This window comes from Panthera tigris, chromosome B1 (genome assembly GCF_018350195.1).
Source record: "Panthera tigris isolate Pti1 chromosome B1, P.tigris_Pti1_mat1.1, whole genome shotgun sequence".
Taxonomy (NCBI): Eukaryota; Metazoa; Chordata; class Mammalia; order Carnivora; family Felidae; genus Panthera; species Panthera tigris.
In genome coordinates this window covers 113,530,203-113,553,812 of record NC_056663.1, presented here as the reverse complement: position 1 = coordinate 113,553,812, position 23,610 = coordinate 113,530,203, and the positions used below count along the sequence as shown (strand labels likewise).

The 23,610-nt window shown below is 36.2% G+C and overlaps 1 protein-coding gene across 1 annotated transcript in view; it reads right to left on the bottom strand.

The window, feature by feature from the left end:
* Positions 1-23,610, bottom strand: part of COL25A1 (collagen type XXV alpha 1 chain) — a 449,006-nt gene that overhangs the window by 45,071 nt on the left and 380,325 nt on the right. The window contains exons 14-18 of the mRNA XM_042982696.1: positions 22,793-22,819; positions 20,347-20,391; positions 12,975-13,007; positions 12,468-12,503; positions 7,696-7,740 (exon numbers count right to left, since the gene is read on the bottom strand). Coding sequence (XP_042838630.1) covers positions 7,696-7,740; positions 12,468-12,503; positions 12,975-13,007; positions 20,347-20,391; positions 22,793-22,819 — 186 coding nt within the window. The remainder of the gene's footprint in view (positions 1-7,695; positions 7,741-12,467; positions 12,504-12,974; positions 13,008-20,346; positions 20,392-22,792; positions 22,820-23,610) is intronic.

The window sequence follows — 23,610 nt, the reverse complement described above, 5'->3', positions numbered from 1 at the left end:
TGAGATAGCATTTTAGGTTTTTGCTTTTGTTCCTGTTGAGAACAAGATTACAAACTCAATTGGGCTTCCACTCCTTCTGGCGTTGCTGATCCTGTGTGGAAGGGAATCAAAAGAATGAAGGCAACCAACTGGCAGATCTTAAAATGTCACTGCTTGTAAAGTTAGCGCCCAAATATAGGAAAGAGACAAGTAAAAAGAAGAAAGAGAAGGAGGAAAAGGAATCATGGAAGAAAGTAGGGAGAGAACAGGGGAAAAGATGGAAGAAGACAAGAGAGGAGAAGAAGAATGGGGAACAACAAGCATCCTAAAATTTTCTGTTCCTCTACTATGACTGTAACTGTTAAATCCAGGTTTCATCTGTTATTTTTCAGGTTGCATTTTCACTGGTCCTGGAAACATCCAACTAGATCTATGCCTCAGACAGACACAGGAAACTAAAACACTTAAAATAAATAACAGAGCTCTGATTTAACCAAAGCGTGGAGATAAAAAAAAAAAAAAAAAAAATAGGGGCACCTGGGTGGCGCAGTCGGTTAAGCGTCCGACTTCAGCCAGGTCACGATCTCGCGGTCCGTGAGTTCGAGCCCCGCGTCAGGCTCTGGGCTGATGGCTCGGAGCCTGGAGCCTGTTTCTAATTCTGTGTCTCCCTCTCTCTCTGCCCCTCCCCCGTTCATGCTCTGTCTCTCTCTGTCCCAAAAATAAATAAAAAAACGTTGAAAAAAAAATAATACTAAAAAAAAATACAGCACTATTTATCAGAACCCTAACACAATCCAACATTTTAACTGCTGAAACACAATTAATAGCTGGCACCATATTCTGCTACCCAAGCCACATGCTAGCTGGTGATTAAATGGTTGTCACAGAAACAGAAATCTCAGCTTCGTTAGTGCTACTGTAATGTGGCACTAATGTAGCATCAAATTCCACAATGAAGAAAAATTTGTTAATCTTCTGGTCTTGTCTTAGATGTTGCATATGATCTCCTCTTGAGTTGTTTCATGAATTTTGTCCTTTGTTTATTCTTAAATTAATTAGCTCACAACCAATGAGCTTAAAAATCAAGTCTCAATACGACTGTAACGCATTTCCCTGTGTTAAGCTGGTAGAAAAAAACTGAATAGAGTAGCTGTGGTTTTGGCAACTACGCTGGGATTTGGGTTGGGCAGAAGAAATGCCATTCATTCAGGGTAAAGCACAGGGTAGGCCTAGCAGTAAGAAGACCCATCTGAAAATCTGACACAAGATGCTGATTTGAATGAAAGTTTTAAGCGGCCAGGGCACATAAAGATGCAGAACCAAGTCTATAGAGAATAGCTGTTGCTGAGATCAAAGGTGTATCTTCACATGACCAATTTCAGAGGGCCTAACGGTTTCACATTGATCTTTCCAACTGTAGCTAACCATTTCAGCAGCCACAACTTTGATCCTGTAGTATTAAGGTCAATGAAAATAAGTCACAGTAGCTAATAAGTACTATATTTGAAAAATTACCCTGTTTTTGCACCAGACAAAAAGTTCCCTTGCTGATGAGGTCAGCATTAGAGCTCTCTTTCTTCTTCTCCACCCAGCTTTCTTTCATAAATTGGCAATATATACACAAGCAAGAAGATTTAGCTATAGGTAGGTGGGATCTATTCACTCTATAAGATTAAAAAAATACAACAAAGATAAGATTTTTGATTGAAGCCACTTTTGCTCAACTCATTTGCTGTTACTTTTAAAAAATTTAGTCGACTAAGATAGCTTAGATTCTGTGTATTCTGGCAAAAAAAAAAAAGCCACAAAAAACAAAACACCCTAAAATAAAACAAAATACTCTAAAACAATGCAAACAATTACTGTATTCACCAACAAAGAGGACAACAAAAACTGGCCTTCTATATTACAAAAAGGCAAAGGAAAGCTAGAAAATTCCCTAAGAAATGACCTTTCTGAAATCTTACAATAACCATCAAAAGTCTCATTAGGTTTTAGAATTCCATTACAAAATCTGGATTGATTTGATTTTTCTTCAAGCCCACACTTAATACAGAGCAAGTAAGTATTTGAGATGACCTTCCTTTATCTTCTAAATGGCTATTGGGACAGTTCACTTAACAATCTTTTGTCAAAGTTACATAAAAGCTGTCCTTCATATGGGTGACAAGAGTCAACAAATACATAGATGGGATTATTGGTCAAGGTAAGAAAGGAAGAGACAGCTTCACTCACACTGAAATAGCTCCCCAGGTGTTTCCCTATAAACTTCCAGAATTTACCATCTGTTAAATGGAATGGTGGCCAGAAAGTCCAAACTGATTAGCTTTTACTCACAGAAAAATCTCTGGTTTTCCATTTATTACCATTTGTTTTATTTTTATAAGTCATTATCAATTAAAGCAGTAAAAGATATTATTTTTTTAACCTGTCTCAAAATCCTCTAACATACCAGCTTAAACCAAGTCATGTTTTCCATGATATTTATTACCCCCAAGCAGATACAATTTTCATTGCCCAAAAAAAAATGGTACAACAGGGCTTGGAAAATATGTGCTGATTTGCCTGGGTGCTAAAGCATCACCAATAATTTTGATTAATGTGTCCTGACACTGAATGCATTAGCCATACAAGATTTGTCTTGCTTAAAGGCTAATTAGAATTCAAGTCAGCATGATACCTGCTTCTGAGGATTATAGCAAGAACATTTGTTGTAATAAGAACCTCTAGGCAGCTAGTTTTTGTAATGATTGATTTGTAAAATTATTGAGGGAAAAAAAAAAGAATGAGAAAGTAGAGTCTGTCTCAAAAACACTATTTCCCTTAAGGATAAAATTTGAGTATAAATTAAAACATCTTGGTGATATGATGAAAATGAACTACAATAGCAGGTTTATTTAAAACTCAGAAAACGTAACTTTCAGCTTTTTTTTGTTGTTAACAGGATTACATCATGAAAGCACATTCAGTATGTTTATTGGAGATTTCGTTATGGCTGCTAAAAATCTCTGATTTCTGGTTGTATGAGTTTCCTAATTGGATTCTAAAATTACTCAACTGCTCAGACACAGTTTGTACAAGCAGGAAATAATTACAAGTAACAATAATAGAATCTTATCCTTTTAACCACTATTTCTTCCTTTTCTTAAATATCCTATTTAACCACTATTTCTTCCTTTTCTTTTTTCTTTTAGGAATGCATTTCAAACCTTCCTCTGCTATTTTAAAATGTAATTTGATCTTTCTGAAGAAGGAACCTCATCTCTAGCAGATTTAGATGGTAAATTTCTATAGATTATTGAACATTGTAATTAATCCTAAGAATGCCAAAGTAAATGTTCCTGCCACCTGTAATATTTAGTCTTTATATGATTTAGTGTCAAGGATGATTCCATATAACGAGGTATAAAGAATTAGTTACTGTCTCATAACTCTCCCAATCTTCAAATTCTTAATCTGAGTGTCAAATCTTTACTAATGTGGAAGCCAGAACAAAAATATCAAGCTTGAGAGAAAATAGTGTAAATTTTTTTTCCATCTAAATGACTTTTTTCATTTGATATAATTTTAACTATACTGTATTTCCCTACTCTATTAATTTTATTATGTAAAGTTTTCCCAATTTACTTTCTGAATATGATGAGGTAAACTGGTGGTGTCTGTGGAAAGCTGAAAAGCAGACATTGAAAAATCCATATTTGTAAGAAATGTCTTAGTCTGGGCAACACTATGCCTGGGGCCTAGAGAATTTCCTCCATTACATGTCCAGTTTTTCTTCTGAATAGTGTAGGAAGGAGAATTTTGATAGTACCGTGTCTTATGCCCAGAATGTTGTGTTCCCTCATCCTTTATCCCTGGAATATATTTGAGTTATAGGAAAAGGGAAATAGTGTGATGTTTCAAGAGAAAGTAGGTTACCTTACTGCTCTTAAAGGTGATATTCATCCGTCACTGCAAAGGAGTTTCCAGAATTTATGTCTATTAACCTATAGAATGTAAATGGCTTTACGTTCTCCAAGTTAAAATCACTTATGTTAAGAAAGACTATATGGAATAGGTGCCTAACCAATGCTTCCAATATTCTGAGCTCTGAGAGAAAAAAAGAGTAATAGCTAAAATTTATATAGGATTTACTATATGCTTGGCAACACTTTAGAGTCGCACATATATTAACTAATTTAATCTATACAACAACTCTCTGAGGTATGCACAACAATGATTTTATTAGGAAACCCGAGGACAGGAAGATTATTGTAACTTGCCCAATGTCATGATACAGCTTCATTAACTGGTGGAGGTGGAACCAGGACACATACACGGGTGGTCTGGTTCTAAAGCCGGGCTCTTGATCACTGGTCTATACTGCTTCACTACTAGGGCAATACAATCATAAAAGGGGTAAGTAATGTATTTACATTTTTCAAAATAAGTGTGGAGAGAAAAATATTTTAAAAATGGTAACTTTAAATCTTATCCTTTTATGTGCTATCAGAAAAGCTAGTTATAATAAGTTTTACCCATGAAAAACATATTAGAAGCCTTGTTTATAAAAATCATTTTCTGAGCTCAAATCTTATTCCAGAAGATCAATGTCTGCATGGTACATTGTGCATAATTTAATTTTCCCAGTTGAACATCTTGACACTATATGAACCATGAATGCATGAAATAGGAATTCCAAATGTTTTCCACATGGTGAGACAACTTTCCAATACTTGTGCAGGAAGCCTAAGAGTAGTTTGAAATTAAGATATGCCTGTTCTTGGTGACTTTTATTATGTATGCCCAAGGTATTAGCACTTGTCTCTGAGTGGGACTCTGAAGTGATAGATAGATGAGTCTGCTGTCTGTATTTAGGCACTTTGCTCATTTCCTGAGAGCTGTGTGGAAGGCATTTGGGTGCTCATTAAGTTCCCCACCATTCCCCGAGAGCAACAGGTGGCGAATCAAAGCTTCCCTGGTATTTCATGGCTGGTTTCCTCAATGTCTTGGAAATAACGGATGGCATTTGCATGCTTTCTGTAGTACCAGCAGATAAGAAGGGGATGGATAGCAACAGGAAGAAGTATTTCCAAAGCATAAACTAACACACAAGTTCTTGCTACCACACATTCTAAATCCATACATGTGGTTTCATCTTTTAAATATTGTTACTCATTCAAACTATGAAATCATAATTAACTATCCTGTGGTTAGCAACCTAGCAGAAGCAAGGTACAGTAAAGGAATAAAGAACATCTCAAGTTAATGAAGCCATATCATAAAGTTATAAATTTGTAACTCTACATTTATAAATATCCAATGACTACTAATGACTATGTGTTCTTAAATTGTCTCCTTCAGAACATGACTTTATTTTTTAATGTTTTATTTATTTTTTGAAGGAGAGAGAGAGAGAGACAGAGCATGAGCAGGGGAGGAGCAGAGAGAGAGGGAAACACAGAATTTGAAGCAGGCTCCAGGCTCTATGCTTTGAGCACAGAGCCCAATGTGGGGCTTGAACCCATGAACCATGAGATCATGACCTGAGCCGAAGTCGGACGCCCAACCGACTGAGCCACCCAGGCGCCCCAGAACATGACTTCTTTATACTGAGCACCTACTACCTACATTATAAAGAAAGAATACTGCCCACATCCTGAAGTAGAGCAAGAAGTCAAAGCTATTAAACCAAAGCCAGAATCTGTGATTTAAATCAAACAGTGGGTAGTTCCCCAGCAGTACTTGATAATTAAAGAGAAAAGTATCTCTAGTGGAGGATAAAAAGATTTTATCAATTGGTAACTAATAAAGGCTTTAAAAACAAAGGAAAATATCAGCTATACAATCTCAATGGCATACATCTGGCAATGTCCTAGGACCCTAGGAATAAAAGCATTTACTGGAGGTGGCAAATCACCAACACTCTTCCCAATCTGAAAAAATTCAAAACATCTGGACTAGTTCACATACAACTAAGGAAATGCCATGGGATGTTTTTCATGGTGGAAGACAGAAAATGAGTAAGAGGTAATGATAACAATAGTGGTAACTGAAATAGTTTTCTGATTATTTCAGGGGGTAAAGCCCCAGTACCTTTACCCTTACATACTCTTTTCTCTCTATGACAGTGCCTCATACTCCGGAGAAGGGACAGCTGGATTTTGGTGCAGCGCTGAGGTTCCTGCCACATGAGCTGACATTGACAGCACAGCCCTGCTAACTTAGGAGCCAGTGCTGCAGAAAACCCTGCCCCAGACCTTCCCCAATGACCCTCCTTTCCAACGCCTTTCCCCTTACTTATAACGCAACCAGGTTCTTTTAAACTAATATTGAGTATAGTTTTCTTAAATTTGTTTACAAATCTACGACCTTCTGATCATTTGTAAACAGATTTTTTTTAATGCACAGGAATTACTAAGTAACTGCCATAAATTAACTCTACAGCAGGAAATCACATATTTAATGAAGTTATTTTGCTAAATATCAAATGATAAGGAAATGACTTTGACCCTTTAGTAAACTGTTGTCATAGGGTATGCTTTTCCACTGAGGAAGCCAAAGACAAAATACATTAAAAGGAGTATCTGAATGTCTATGATACTAATCTGGAAACATCAAACAAAAGCAGAAATTTCTGCATGCTAATCTGAAAAACACAGTTTTTGAGTCTGTTACTTATACCAAATATACTCATAAAATATATGTGATACCATATGATATCTGGGAACTCAATAATTTAACATGTTTATTCTAAAGCCATATTATCTCATGTACCATACTTCAAACACAACCTTCATCAAACAGTATACATGACCCCCACACTGAAACTAGGATTATTAATTTTAGAATGGTCTAATGCACGCTAAAGATTGATTCAAAATCAATGAAAACAATGTAAGGAAAAATCTTACTTGCATCATGTTACTCTATCAAACACTTCTAGAATTTAAAAAATACCTAAGACTTTTAATCTTTATTTATGTAATTATGATTATGATTATAATTATGATTATTTTACTTTTAAGCTTTAAAAAGCAGATCTTAAAGGAGTAACTACTGCTAAGGTAGTAGAAGTTTAAGCCTTGCCAGTTGCCATGTGAAAAATTTTAAATAATTTTAAAAAATGTATGTTTCTTGACCTTTTTAAGTAGTTTTAAAACATGTAAAACTATGCTTTCAAATTAAGCTTTAAGCAATTATTTCAAAAGATACATACAAAGTTCATGGAAATAGTATATGGGTCAGAATAGTTTAGTAATCGGATTTGTACTTTGCAGTGGGAGTTATTGACAGGAAGTGGAAGCAGAAAACATATTAAAGCGATTATTATAATGAGTGAATTACAAAAACAGCTGCCTCCATGTTCGATTGATGGGGATGTTAAGACTCTGATTCTAGTCAAAATCTGATAGGATGTTAAAAATAAAATTAAAATGTGAAAGTAGACATTCTAGACTTAAAAGAATTCCTATTGGCACTTACATTTTTCTAGGGGCGTAGTAGGTTCAACAGTAGAATATACTGTCCAGACATGTTTGCCATCTGTCCAGCAATGGCAAATGTTAGCAATACCTGTGTTTAGTTCTCAATTTAAAAAATTTAAGTGAGATGGCTGGAGAGTGTTTAAAGAGAGGCATTATATTTTTAGTTTTCATTTTTTCCTATTTTCCTTTGATTTTTGTGGCTTTCTTAATTACATTTCTATGAAGCTGAGACTGTCAGTGCAGTATTTACCTTTATCCCCGGAAGTCCAGGAAGCCCAGGAAGCCCTGGTTCACCCTACATAGGAAAATCACATAGCATTATAGAACAATAGTCACTCAGTCACAGTATGTGGAGAAAAACATGGTAAATGTTCCTAGCTGAATACTTGCTGCATATATATACATACATAAATGCTGTCTAGTTTCAAGGACTTTGGTGAGATTACAGTTCAGTCAACTCTTGATTCAGGGATTGGTTGACTATTTTGTAGATTTTTCTGGATTTTTCTCTCTTCCTGCCATCTCACTGCTCATTGGCATTTCTACCAGAAGGCAAGCAAGAGAAGTAGAAGGAAAAGGCATTCCTACGTTTTATTATTCCCTGGTAAATGATTTCTTGTGGAAGCTGAGGCTCTTTGCTGAAATGAGGATTATGTACGCATTTGAATAACGCATCCTATTCCAGGGCTCTCTTACCTCAGATAATCAAGAGTTGGCTGTGTGAACAGATGGTCACACCAAAACAATATACATTAAGTCTTGCTCACTTAAAAGTATAGTAAGATTTCTTTTCCATTCCTGAATGATGAGAAGATAAATGCACAGTTAAGATTATACTTAACTCCAGCCTGTATCTCTGACCATTGTTGAGTCTGGGTAACCCTGCTTAGCAATTTTGGGCTAATGGTACCCTGTGTGCAGCTGTTCCTGAATTCAGGTTTGAGATTAAGTGATACATTTTGTGTGAGTGCACTGGAGTCAAACTAAATCTCATTTGCACAGAATTGTCTACATTATTTTAAGTACAAAGTACAGTGACAAGAGGTTACATTGCTTAGAAAATCTCCTGAATTCCATTACAGAAGCATAAAGGAAATGCTGGGGAAAATGAAAGTCCATCCTGTATTGGACTGAGATGACTATTATTTGTGGAAACAATATTTGAGGCTAAAAGGCACACACTGTTTCATAATGGTCAGTCAGTGGGATAGACAAAAACACCCAAAGAGATTAGGGCATCAAACTAAGTAAAAGTGGTAAAGAGAGGTACTGCTTTTAATCTAAATGCTTTGACAATCCCCATTCCATGGAAAATCTATTAAGAATAACCAGATATTTCATCTTTAACAGTAGTATTTTCATGTTACGAAAAGCCATAATGTGCTCTGGTATTATAAAAAAAAAAAATGACTCCACACACTGTTTATTAAGCCGTATGGTTAGACACAGAGGGGACAATGACTTTCCTGACGGTTTAGTTCACAGGAGCTTCAGGAATGCAAAAGAAAAACTATGCCGTTTGAAACTATATAACTGAAATTTTGCACTGTGAACAGTAAGACTAAGATGAGGTTAAGCCAGAGAAGAAAGAATGGTCATTAAGAATTTGATATTCCATTCAAAGAATACTTGTCCAAGTAGATTAAACTATACACAGAAACATTATACATTGGATTTTCTTTTTCCTTTCCCTTTTGCCTTTCAATCAATAAATTTAAGAAGCTCTAATAAACAGGGCTTGCATCCATATTTTACTGAAGATTCTCTTTTACTTAAAAAAAAAGTACAAGGCCTTTGAATGCACAGTAAACTGCAGTAGAATATACAACCAATAAAAGTAAACATATTGGTGATAAATCTATAGTTTTGTATTGTTTTAGAAAAGTCCCCTCAAACTCAGGACTTCCTATTTGAACCATCTGTGAAAATATATAGGTCCTATCACTGTTTCTATACAAGAGAAATGTCCTCTCCACACACTTCCCTTCCACCATATTAAAAGGATTGTATGTTTACTTAAAAAAAGAGTTTTATATACACATGCATACATAGACACACATCTATGTTTTCTAACAGTGAGAAATGTGTATAAGACATTATGGAATATTTTGTAACGTAGATTGAATACTTACAGAGACTCTGAGCATTTAGCTATTCCCTATATCACATGTGTATGTATATATATATATATTTATATTAGATTATTAAATGAACTTTGTAAAGGACAGATATTTCATGAATTCATATTTCATAGTATTGTATTTTTGTAAACTTGACCTTTCCAAATTTATGTTTATTTACTGTAGCAGTCGACACAATGAAAGATTATAAAATATTTAATGTTACCCTTTGTGGAACATCTCAACATTTTCAGGAAGACTTCTCTTCCTATATGAGTTCCATGAAGGCCTGTCTTCCAGTTAAGACAATGTTTTGTTATCTTCACTCTTGCCTGCTTCTTAGTTCAGGAGCTTCTCTGGGGTGAGGTCTTGGGCATGCACAGCCCAAGGTCAGATGTGGGTCCTAATTAAGAATTGGTTTGTTCTTCCATTTGAAGAATACTTGTCAAAGTAGATTAAAATTTACCCATTATATTTTGGGTTCTTTTTCCTTCTTTCCTTTTGACTCTTTACCCTCCATTAAAAGAGACCCTTGTCTGCTGTTAAATTCGACTCTGCTTTTGCCCCACGTTTCCGTTAGAGTATATATTTCTAGATATGCAGTATATATTTCTAGATATACTTCAACTGGGAGGGTCCCTTCCAATGGGGAATCAAGTATTTTTATCCCTTTAAAGTTAGAAAATATATTTTAAAGAGATGCAGAGAAGGTAGAAAAGTAAGAACTATGTGATGAAACACAATACCTATTTTTATAAATCTACACATTCACTTTACAAACAGAAATACACACTCTAACTCATGTATCAATCACACATTTTACTGTTGAATCTCGAAAAGAAAAAAAACAAACTATAATGAAACCATTTCTACATTACGAATGTGGATGTAAATAACAAATTTTCATACTGGACAACACCAGACAGTGGAAAGCGAATCAATGGGCTTTTCCTTCTGTCCAGAAACCCTACATTTCTGGGAATGTCCCTAATGCAGGAGGTTAAGTACTGAATCCACAGCACAGTTCTGTACTGATGAGGGAAATGCTATGGAAGATCTCTTGAATTGATTCTGTACTCAGTTCTGTTTGTCATTTTCTAATGTAAGTAAGCAGCAAGCATGGGAATACTCTACTTTTAAAGCAATGTTGGGGTAAGTACTGCCAAATCCTGATATTAGACAAAGGAAGTCATAAATATTGTGGGCAAGTGAGATTGCGTCAAAGGGTAGAATCTGGCTTAAATATTGATGAAAAAGATGCTGTGCATTTCAGGGCACATACTCATTCAAATAGGTTGTAAGCTTTTAATGAATCCACCCCTTCTCTTGATATAATTTAAAGCAGATTTTTAATGAAATACGAAGGAAATCCAATGTTTCCATATGTAAGCCTATAAACTTCCAGGAATGAATCTAAACCTGTATTTCTAAATAATCATGAGAAGGCAATATTTTATTAAAAAACTGAAAATCATTTGAGATCTTCCACTCTGAAAACAGTGGGACCTATACAAGATTATAGCAGATTTGTTTCAGTTTTTGTTAAAAAGACATAATAGTCTTGTAGACATTTCTTTTAGTATATCAGATTTAGAGAGTAATTTAAATTTAGCCTTTAAATTTTAAATACTAAGGAGTCTAAAATTAGATCATCTGAGAAGATTATTTGCTTTTTCAAACCAAAGCAGACCACAGATCTCTGATGATAGCACTAATTTCAAATTTCTTACATAAAGAATCAGTAGGAAATCTTAGGGATTAAATAGAAAATTTCGCAGAGTTCTGCTGGGCCCTTTGAAAAAGTCTGAATTTTACTTGAAACTGGGCCTGAGGAATCATTGCTCTTAGAGCCTGTGTTTCAAAGAAAACTCTATTTTTAAAAATTTTAAAAGAACATGAAAGACCTTCTCAAAAATTACTTTCATTGTTAAGTCTTTAAAGCAAAGCAATGATCTTCTTCTCAATGACTTCAAGAGTGTGGGGACATTATTTTTTTCATGTCTTAAGGTTCCAAACTCCTATAATGAGATTTATTCTCTGTTTTCCTTTATACCAATGAGGCAAATTCTATGTCTCTAATCACATTTTTTCTACAACATCAGCCATTGCTAGATAAAGGCAGAGTCGTGATCTTAAGAGCTTTAACCTAATGTGGAATTCACATTTACTTGTTAGCTACAATACATCTGTTATCTAAAATCTAACCACATTGGGCACTGATATCCAGATGCTCAGACAATAAACTGCTAACAGTTGTTTCCTGCCTCAGACCCAAATGAGAATATGAATGCAAAAAATAATCACTGCATATCCTCTAATTGATCACTGAAGTGAAGCACAAATGATTAAAAAAAATCACATATGTATCTGTAGATTAATGGTTAAAGTACTTGGCTAGTGTCTCCAATTAAAATTTAGTTTATTAACAAATCTGGTTTGTATAACATAACATTCATTGCATAGGTAGATATGATTCACATAAAAAATTATCAGTAAGGAAATATTTGAAATGAAAAGAAAAGGAATATAAGAAACTATCATTCCCTACTGAAACAGTTTAGTAAATATTCATTTCTTCTCATGAATGATAGAAACATGCAGAGTATCTTTAAACATGCAAGATAAGTTGTTGGCATTCCAACCCAACTGATCTTTGTTAGCCTCAAACAGCTGAGTATATGCAGACGTTAGTTAATAAAGCATCTTTTTACATGTACACAGTGTTTCATATTTGGCTATGGTCAGCATCAGTCCTTTTAAAATGCAGAACAATCAATAACACTCCGCATGCAAAGCATGAAAATTGTACCATTTTGCAATAATTGCTTTCATTTTACACAGTGGATAGTAGATATAAAATGGCAAATATGAGACAAAGAACACACTAGAATAAAGATGTTACCTTTTGCCCTGGACGACCAGATTCTCCAGGTTCCCCCTGACCAAAGAAAACCAAAGATGAAAAAAAAAAAAACCAAAAAACAAAAAACAAAACAGTCTTAAGACAATTTTCCAAAACCTCAGGCCTCTGGACACTTTCACAGAGACAGCCTAGTCTCCTTGATCATATGTGTTTCATTCACTTTATTCTATTACTCTATATCTCACTAGAGACAGGAACTTTTTTTTTCTTTTTTTTTTTTTTTTTGCTGCGGACATAACTAAAGCTCACATATGAATCCACATTTCCATAAAAACCAATCACAGAGACAAGTGAAGGCAAGACCTCTTATTTAAGCCTTTACCAGATTTCTAGCAGATACTCTCTGTTGTGTTTGGAAGCTGATTATTGAAGAAGAATAAAAACAGTTATAACCATCAAACTTGGAACAAAAGAAGAGAAAGCAGAGACTTATAAAATTCAACACTGTAACTCCTGGGGTATAAACACTCACAACGCTATAGTTACCTTAATTCCTGCCGCAGATGATCCAGGGTCACCCTAAAACAAAACCCGTGGGAGATTATTCCACAAGTTATGAGAATAGGAAACATACAAACACACAGAAAACCATCTCGACATGGCACTCAAAGGGAGCCCCATTACTAACGGGCCTGACTATGCTCCATAAAATGATATCAACATATCAGCTGTTAAGATGTAAACAATTTCCAAGGTAAACAATGCACTTTCTAAAAACATGGGTTTATTTTGAAAGCAAAATACTTAACGACTATATTCCTTAAAGTAAATATAAATATACAAATATGTATCTCTTTCCTTGATACAGTGCTAAAAGTGTGTTCTAAAGTAATAAATTATAATTTGGAGACCTGGAACTTTGGTTTTCTCTATTTCTGGAATTTATTAATGTCACGGGCTATCAGTTACTGGGAGTTCCTTGACCCTCTGGGTCTTCAGAAAGTCAGGGTTCAACAGATGAAGTCAAAGGGTTAATGATGTCGAGCTGGAAAAAGCCACGTAGCAGGTCAGTGTGTTTTCCTCATGAAGCACAGTCACAGTTATGACCGGCACATTTTCTCTAGCTTTACATTTATTTCATCGTGATGCAGTCACCAGAAAATTACAGGATGATGGATGACTCATGGGTGGCAGGGACACATGTACGATCTGAGAGAAGATCTTGAGATAGAATCTGGTTTTCTAAAAGGCAATGTATTCCTTTGGGAATTCACAGAGGGTGACTACATTTTCAAAGCAAATATGCTATAAAATAAGCAGAGAGATTAGTAGAAAAGAATAGGGAGGTTAGTTAAGAATGTTGCTTATTTCTGAAATGAAGCCAGCAATGGGCCTAGATTTTTAAGCTCCTTCTAGCCCCTTGTCCCGTGAACATGCTACAAGGCAAAACAGGGAGAAAACTTAGCCATTTGAGACTGTCAAGAAGATAGGAACAGCCATAAGGAGGAAGGCACATACTTGGATTTCCTCAGCTGTCACATCTGTGCAAGTGCTCAAGGAACTCCAGGGGTCTAGTTCCTTGTTCTGGATTTAGGAAGCTCCTCATCGCTCTCTTTCAGAGACAGAGATGAGGCCTCAGGCCTCTGTGCCTGGAGCACTTGTCCCCCTTTCTGAATCCCTTCCCCCTCTCCAGGCTGGGATCTTCTCTCTCTTGAGGTCTTGGCTTAAGTGGCTCTGCCTCAAAGAACCCTTCACCAACCAACTTAAGATTTATGCCCCTTACATCCACATCTGACTGTTCACACTGAGCTCTGTTCATGTCCTGCATAGCTCACTCCATAATTACGTACTTATTGTCTGTCCCTTCATTAGACAATCAGCCACATGGGGGCAGATTCAGTGTCAATTTTTATTCAGTGCCTAGCCCATAGTATATGCTCAATACATATATGATGAATAAATGAACAAATCTCAAAAAGAATGTTTTAAATAAGTCAGCAGTCAAGGATCAAAATGAAAAGGTGGCGCCTGGGTGGCTCAGTAGGTTGAGTGTCCAACTCATGGTCTGTGAGATTAAGCCCTGTGGGGGGCTCTGCGCTGAGTGTGGAGCCTGCTTGGGATTCTCTCTCTCCCTCTCTCTCTGCCCCTCCCCTGCTTGTGCTCTTTATCTCTCTCAAAAAAATAAATAAACTTAAAAAAATGAAAAAAATTTAGGAAGGAAAACAAGCTTAGGAAGAAGAAGGGAGTAATAAATTAGCTTACTGAGGAAACTGATATATATGTGATCCTCTGTGATGTCTGTAATTGTTTTAACCCAAGGAAAAATTAAAACATGACAAAACATAAGAAAAGGACCTTAAATACTATATTATACTGATTTCTCTTTCTAATCATTAACATTTGATTGAGTTCCAAATGGGAAGTGAAATAAATGTGGCTAATAAAATAATACTTATTTCTATTTCTACTAAATCAAATCTGAAAGCCATCAACACCAATGAATCAGGTTTGTAATAGTTTGCACAATAAGACCTTTGTATTCCTAAAAGCAATTTTGACTTTGCTAAGTCCCTTCCCTCATCTCATTTATACCTCATAAAACTCTGATGAGATAGGGCAGATATTACTATTTTCATTTAATAGATAAGGACATTGAAGCAACAAGAGGATAAGTGAATTTTGGACTTCCTATACTCCATTGCCATGTTCTTTTTATTAGAATAAGAATTATTGGTTTATTTCATTTTGACAACAGGGCATAAAGGTTCCAGTAAACTTGTAAATAAAAGGAAGCTGCTTGTATTAACTGCAGTTTAAAACCTTTTATTTTTAGTGTCTTAGTGGAAAGTGGCTGGATAATCCACAAATGAGAATAAAGACTAGATTTAGTTCTCATAGGAAGTAGAGGGAAAGAAAAGGACAGTTTCCTGAAAGGGTGATTTATTTGTGGAAATTGGAGCAGTTTCATTTGATGGGGGACTATGAGTGATATTTTAATTTTCTTTTTAAAAACTTAGACTGTGAAATCTCGAGGAATTTTTCTAACTTTTAAGTGGCAAGACAACTGCTGAAAGCCAGTCATAAGTTAAACATTTTAAAGGATAATGCTGCAGGGAGTAGAAATAAAACAGTCAGTGTTCATAATCCTCATGTCTGCAAAAGTGAGAGCAAACGCAGGATTACAGTAGGAAAACCCAACTATGTCTTTTTTTTAAATATATGAAGTTTATTGTCAAATTGGTTTCCATACAACACCCAGTGCTCATCCCAAAAGGTGCCCTCCTCAATACCCTCCCACCCCCCTCAGTTTGTTCTCAGTTTTTAAGAGTCTCTTATGCTTTGGCTCTCTTCCACTCCCAACTACGTCTTAAGTAGACTCTTAGCTTCATAAGTCAGCTGGTCTGGAAACCCAAGTTTTAACAGGGTAAGTCACAAATGGGAAAATTCTTTGAGAAGACACTTGAGATAAATAGATTGGGCTTTACCATTAATCATTCAAACACAAAGAGCTTCCGGTTTTGGTCATGCTAATTTTCAAATACAATAGTTGGTATATAACTTTATGCATGTGTTAATAAAGTCTATGTGGATAAATGAAGTGAATATGGTGACATTTCTGTCATTCATTAATTCATTCTGTAAATGTTTGTTGAGCACCCATTATGTGCCAGCTGTTTGCAGGGATGCGAGGAGCTGGGTGAGAACAGGAAGCAATGCAGTTACAATCCCTGCCCTTGACCTGTGCTCATGATAATCACATACTAATATATGTACACAAAAATGTTATTGGTTGAAAGCATGAAACATACTTTCCTTTTTTTTCTTTTTTTTTAATCTGGGGTAGGAAGAGATTCTCATGTTTAGGATATTCTGTGCCCCTTATATACCAGAAGACATGATAAACAAATGCTTGTCACAGGAAAGAGTTCTACCATTCCACAAAAATAAAAAACAGTTGAAAGGAAAGAAAAATTTTAAAGGTTGTTTATTCAATAAATATTTATTATCTTACAACTATATACCAGGAACATGGATTGATGCTGGGAATAATTTGGCATCATATAGTTTTTTGTTTATTTATTTGTTTTTCCTTCTCCAATGAGCCGGATGTCCAATTAAAAAAGGAATTATAATAAATCCCAATAACAGTTATGAAAGGGACTTTAAAGAGTGCTATGGGAGCACAGAGTAGGTAGCCTAACCAATCTGGGGGAGACTGAAAGGCTGCCTTAGGGAAATGACTTATAAATTAAGGTCTCAGTGGACTGAAGAATAGAACATGGAGGAGGGAGTGGACAGAGAGTGTTGTAAGGTGAGAGAACCATATGTGCCAAGTTAGAGAGGGCCCTGCATTGACCCGGGATGGTGCAATGTGGAGGTGAGTGGGGGTGGGGGCTCTCTGAGACAGGCCTTCACACGTGATTTTAAGAAAAGACAATTTGATTGGTAGCTCCAAATATGGGCGTGGATTCTGGAAAGGCTCAGAGGATGCAAATCAAAGATGCTATGTGGGCATAAACTAAGAAGACAGTGTGTTTACAGGAATGGAGACTGAGGGAGCAGTGAAAATGAAGGCACAGAGAGGCTGTAGCTAGACAGTGAAGGTAGAGCTTCTGAATCTGCAGACTGAATTGTGAGTAATAGAGTGGCATGGTCAAACCATTCAGCGTGCTGCACAAACACCTACTTTCAAGTTGACCAAAAGAGATAACAAATCCATTTCTGCATTTGTTGGGTGGCATTAACACCCCAAAGAGCAGAACATAACCTTTGCATAGTCACTCCACACATGACTGAAATCATTCTTTGCCATGACACTCTCAAGCCTAGAGTGCACGGCAGTTGCTGGCCACGGACAAAACCCAGCCTAGTGGTTTTTACAGTTCCACAGCATTTCCAGATGACCAGTCTGGAAAGGTTTAGATTGCTTTACCATCCAAAGGCACGGAGTTGGATCAAAAGGAAAAAAAAAAAAAATCCTATTAAAATGAATCAGTCAATGACGTAATTTACTACATCAATGGCAAAAAAAAAAAAAAAAAAAAAAGGGCATTTTTTGATTTTACATCTAGAACTTGGTACATGATGAATGAGTTTCACATACTGAACCCAAAGGCCATGAGAAGACTGTTTCCAACATACTGGAAACAAATTATATGACAGAAGCAGGAAATGTTTTAAAAAAACACATCAAAAATTATATTCCAATTACGGCATTCTCGGGATGAATGCTACAGGTCAGATTACATATTATACGTTACACATTCCTATTTACAATCCCCTGTTTAGACCTATTGAAAGTTTATAGAAATGATTTCCGTTTCAACTGAAGGATTTCTTGCACTTAATTTCAGTTGACTAGTAAAACTTCTTGATAAAAAAGAAAACAACCAGTCTAGTTGATTTCAATTTCCATGTGGTAAGAAAGCTAACATTTATTGAGAGTTTACTATGTGTGAGTCAATATGGTAAATGATTTGCATTAATATAAAACAGTATTCCTTTGAGATGAACTTGGAATTTTCAAAGAAAAAGGTTACTTTACTACTGGAAAATTAAATGTTAAAAATGTGTGATTAAAGAAATAATTATTGGTCTACATTCTAAAAATGAAGCTTTAAATGCAACTTCTAAAAGCATAAAATTCTCTACATAAATCCACATAGGTATTGTTCAGACTTGGCATAAACTTTTTTCACTCAAAAAAACTGCTCTCTGTTTAGAAGATTTCCTTTCTTTAAGCAGACACTCGTAACAAAGGCCTGTGGGCCAGTTCCAGTTTTGTGTGGCCCATGTGCTAAGAATGGTTTTTACATTTTTACATGATTAAGAAAAAAATGAAAAGAACACTATTTCATGACACATGAAAATTACATGAAATTAAAATTTCAGTGTCCAGAAATAAAGTTTTATGGGCACACAGCCATACTCATTTGTGTACATATTGTTTATGCTTGCTGTCACACTGTAAGGACAGAGTTGAATAGTTGTGACAGAGACCACAAGGCCCAGAAAACCTAAAATATTTATTTTCTGGCCCTTTACAGGAAAGGCTTGATGACCTCTGGTTTTGAGTACAAACAAAAAAGTTAAATATAATATCCAGGTTTATATTTCTGGGGGTTGAAACGCTGACTTTGAGAGTCATCAAGGTATATCATTGGTCTTATTAAGTATTAAACATATTCATGCCATATTTTATTGCAGCATGATAATTAAATTTGACAGGTATATAAAAGGGGTCTATAGCAGTGCTTCTCAGCTAGAAGTGATTTTGTCCCTCAGGGGACATTTGGCAATGTCTAGAGATAGGTTTGGTGGCAAACCAGGAATGCTGTTAAATATCTAACGGCCCCCACGAGAAAGAATTATCTAGCCCAATATGTCAATAATGCTGAAGGTGAGAAACCTTGGTCTATAAGAAACTGAGGGTCGACTCTAATTTCTGGACTGCTCCTTGAACACAAACATAATTGCTACTTGGTGACATTAATTCATTCCTACCATCATCCATGCCATATTTATATTAATATTTATAAGAATGAGAAAGATAAATTTCTCTTTATTTTATGAGTATGTTTTTATGACTAACCATTAACCATCTGCACTGTAATAATTTTCAAAGTGAAATATTTTTATTCTCCAATGTGAGCCTAAATGAATAAATCTTTTTTTAATCATTCAATTACTTTGCTTGATTTTAATTAAAATCTGACCCTTTTATTTTCAGTTTCCTAAAAGTTCTTTTCTTAATTCTTAGCATCCAGCACAAGTGAAATAAAAGGCCCTTCCTATGTCAGAGATGTATATAAAGTATGAATCCAAACAAAAGCTATAATGATAGACGGGGAGAGCAGTATGAAAAGAGGATGGAAGATGAACCACAAGACCACTGGAATATAAACACTAATAATGGTTTAAAAGATGAAAAAAGTGAATGAGAAGGCTGACAAAATATCTGAATTTAGTAGATTTCAAGTTGAGGCAAATTTTCAAGACTGCATTAGAGGCTGTAATCAAATGACATTTACTTTCAAACTTTTAAATCTCATCCCAATCCTGTGACATGTTCTCTAACCAAATTGCAACAAATGGAATGACTTTAGAAACTTTATTTTATTTAAAAACATTTTTTAACGTTTATTTATTATTAAGAAACAGAGACACGGAGCAGGAGCATGGGAGGGACAGAGAGAAGGGGAGACAAAATCCAAAGCAGGCTCCAGGCTCTGAGCTGTCAGCAGAGAGCCTGACATGGGGCTCGAACTCACAAACCATGAGATCATGACCTGAGACAAAGTCGGATGCTTAACCAACTGAGCCACCCAGGCGCCCCTAGAGACTGTATTTTTATATCTCTGAGTATCAAGGGAGTAGTGCCCCATTTACACATGAATAAATGGTTTTATTCCATGGAAGCCATATTACTGGAAACCTAGCTATACATTATCTAGAATTTGTGACATCCCATTTTATTTTAAAAATATTTATGGGGTGCCTGGGTGACTCAGTCAGTTAAGCATCCGACTTTGGCTCAGGTCATGATCTCAGAGTTTGTGGGTTTGAGCCCCGCATCGGGCTATGGGCTGACAGCTCAGAGCCTGGAGCCTGCTTCCGATTTCGCCTCTCCCTCTCTCTCTGCCCCTCCTCTGCTTGCAGTCTGCCTCTCTCTCTTTCTCAAACATAAATAAACATTAAAAAAAAATTTTTTTTAATATTTAAATTTGTAGCTAAGAGCTTGTGGAATGATCATCTTTATAAATTGGATATTTAAATGTTTTCCAAACTCATAGAATTATCTCTCATCTTACCATATTAAGCTGTCAGTCTCTTTCCTCACTCAAAATCTTCTGTTTTCACATACATGGAATAGATTTCTTGCTCATACACATACCCTTTCATATTTCACAAACTGTACCTTTTCGCCTGTGTCACCTTTGGGGCCACTCTCTCCAGCATCTCCCTAAGGGGGGAAAACGTGATATATGTAAAATATATTGGTGACATTACACACAGAATAGTTTTCATTATTTTAAGCTTGCTTTCATATGCACTATATATTAAAATCTCTTGAGAATATTCTATAGAACTGACACATTTTTACTTAAGCAGTTGCCTGATACCAACTGGCCCACGTAAAATTTATTGCAATGAACACAGCTGAACTGTTTCCAACTACTCTATGATATCAACAGAAAGCAGTACTTTCTCTGACTTCTAATAGCTCATGCTGGTACTTAAAGCCTCCTTAACTCTATCTCTTTTCTCCTCTACTCAAAGAGCCACTGTAAGAAAGCCTTTTTCCTGACCATTCCCTCAATATGCCACATGCCTTACCACCTCTGTCTCCTTCCTCCTGCCATTCCTGCCACCTGGGTTCCTGCCCTCCCCTTTCCCTTCTCTCTGTGTAAATCCTACTCTGTCTTCAGGTTCAGCTCAAGTCAAATCTCCAAAGCTTCAAAATGCATGACGCAGCCCTCAAGACCTGTGGACAGAAGATTATTTTATCTGCACTTCTGTGTTTTGCATTTGTGAAATGAATGTTTTCGATTTTATTTGAAAACTCTCTTTTATAATTACAATAAAATAAATTGGAGACTTTATGCTTTCTTGCTTATTTTTGAGATTTCCTGTGCTTCTTCCCTCACTGACATCTCCCTTCCGCCACAAAGCAATGCATTAGAAGAAAAAAAAAATCCTTCACTCATTATCCATGCTTTGATTCCTTCAATGCCGAATTCTTTAAGTCTTACAGTATGTTATAGTGGAAACATCATGGACGTTGGCGCCAGAAAGACTGAGCCCAGCTCCAGCACCTACCGGGCAAATGAAATTCTCCCTACATCACGTTTCACATGTGTAACGTAAGGGCAAGAATGCTTTATGGGATTAGAAGAAATAAACAATATGCTGTGTGTAAAGCAACTAGGACAGTAGGGGACACACCTTGAGCTGCTAATGATAGCCGTTAGCAATAACAATGCATTATTGTTGCTAGATTCCACAGGCTGGAATGCCCTCCTTTTGTTTAGCTTCATATTAGGTCACTTTTCCATCATTTAAAAGTTTCCTTTAAATAAGAGGTAAGTATTGATGGTTTCCAAGGGAGAGGGAAGAGATGTAGGGGAGAGAGACTTTTACTTTTTTCTCTCCATTTTCTTTTCTTGTTTCAAATATGTATGAAGCTAACTGCTCAGGCATTTGTCTGTGGTGCCGGACACCCCACACGGGCCCTCGAGCCGGAACCCCTCTATCTGATGAATCCCCGGAACGGCGCTGGCTCTCCTTCTTTTCCCTCCTTAATTTCTACACAACAGAGTCATCTGATGATTAGTTAATTTCAAGTTAATTACAATAAACTGGTTGGATGCCAAATAAATGTACTGATAATCTATTATGAAAGACCTTTGAAAGGCAGCCTACTAGCATACTTTTAAAAAGATTGCATGGCAATCCCTTTGTTAAAAAGCAAAACAGACACAACAAACTTTCTTATTAGAAAGAATGGCTCCGAGTGGTCACGAAATGAAGGGGTCTGAGTGAGCTCTCCCCTCTGATTTGCTCTCCTTCCATTTAAATAAATCTCTTTTTAATTTTTGTTTTACAGTGCCAAATAATACAGTTATAGTCAAGAAGTTTGTTGGATCTTTAGATGTACTAACTACTTTGGTGATTAGAGGTGATAGTATTAATTTGTCAGAAAGATCGGATCAGATGTAGTTATCTTGGTAGCTTCCTACGCAGACAGCACATTTCTCAAACACTATTAAAGTAAATAGCATGAAAACCAGGAAAATTAGCACCACAATATGCATGGGGAGTCTAAAAATAATCAGGACGCCCGCAAAAGTAGTCAGGAAGGACGACTGTGAGAAATTTAACATATGGCATTCTTCTCCTTTTGTTTCTCTTTTTTATTTTTTATAGGAATTCTTTGTGGGGCAATTCCCAGTATATTTGTTGCAGGTAAACATCTGTATCCCCTTAACTTAGTGACCTAAGAAGCAGTAGGGAGAGATGTGGATGCTTAGAAAAGTATTGGAGTGGTGTTAGCAAGTAGGCAAACAAATTTTGCAGGCCTAGGGATTTTTGAAAACCATTTAAAAGCTTGACATAGAATGTTTAAATTTGCTCCCTTTCCTTCCATTTCTTTAAACGATTTTACCCAAATCTCTGTCCAAACATAAGAACTACACTATTCTCTCCTTCTACTAATTAACAGTTTGACAAGAACAGTGGTTGTTATGTCTATCTTTATCTATGTATCTATACCTATTGCTATCTAGCCATCCATACTTAAATAAGTTCGGTTTAGTCTCTCTTTAGGGAGGAAAAAAGATAATTACAGGCAGAATCATTCTCACCTTTTCTCCTCGATCTCCGGGTTCTCCCTGAGCAAAAGAACAAAGATTGAGTGACACATTAAATTATAAAACACCCAATTAAACAACACCAAACAAATTGAGATATTGAATATACTAAGCAAATTATATGTGACATTTTCTATTTAGGCAATATAGAATTGCTGTATTAAAAACAAATAGTAAGATGAGTTTCTTGAAGAATTGGGCATGGATATCAATATCAAATGTAATCTTAATTCTTTGTTTTTAAAGGACTAAAGAGGGGCGCCTGGGTGGCGCAGTCGGTTGAGCGTCCGACTTCAGCCAGGTCACGATCTCGCGTTCCGCGAGTTCGAGCCCCGCGTCAGGCTCTGGGCTGATGGCTCGGAGCCTGGAGCCTGTTTCCGATTGTGTGTCTCCCTCTCTCTCTGCCCCTCCCCGTTCATGCTCTGTCTCTCTCTGTCCCAAAAATAAATTAAAAACGTTGAAAAAAGAAAAAAAAAATTAAAGGACTAAAGAAAGATATTTAAGATTATCTTCCAGAAGCCAGCTTTGGGGGCATTAAGACCAGTGTGGGTAGCAATTTAATGTCTTGAGTGGCTTCTTCGTTTTCAAGTTTTAACCTGCCCAAACTCAGAATCAATAAGGGGAGCCAACACATCCTTTCGTGGTCTTCTGCTCAAAGGAGCCCCAGTGTCTGGATTACTGCAGGGGTCTAGGGTCCGTGTAGTTCCCCAATCTATCTTCTTCAAACATGATCATAAACACAGTCCTAAACTTGGACCTCCTCACGGTGTCATGAACTCCCTTTAACCTGCTGGTAACTAGCATGATCCAAA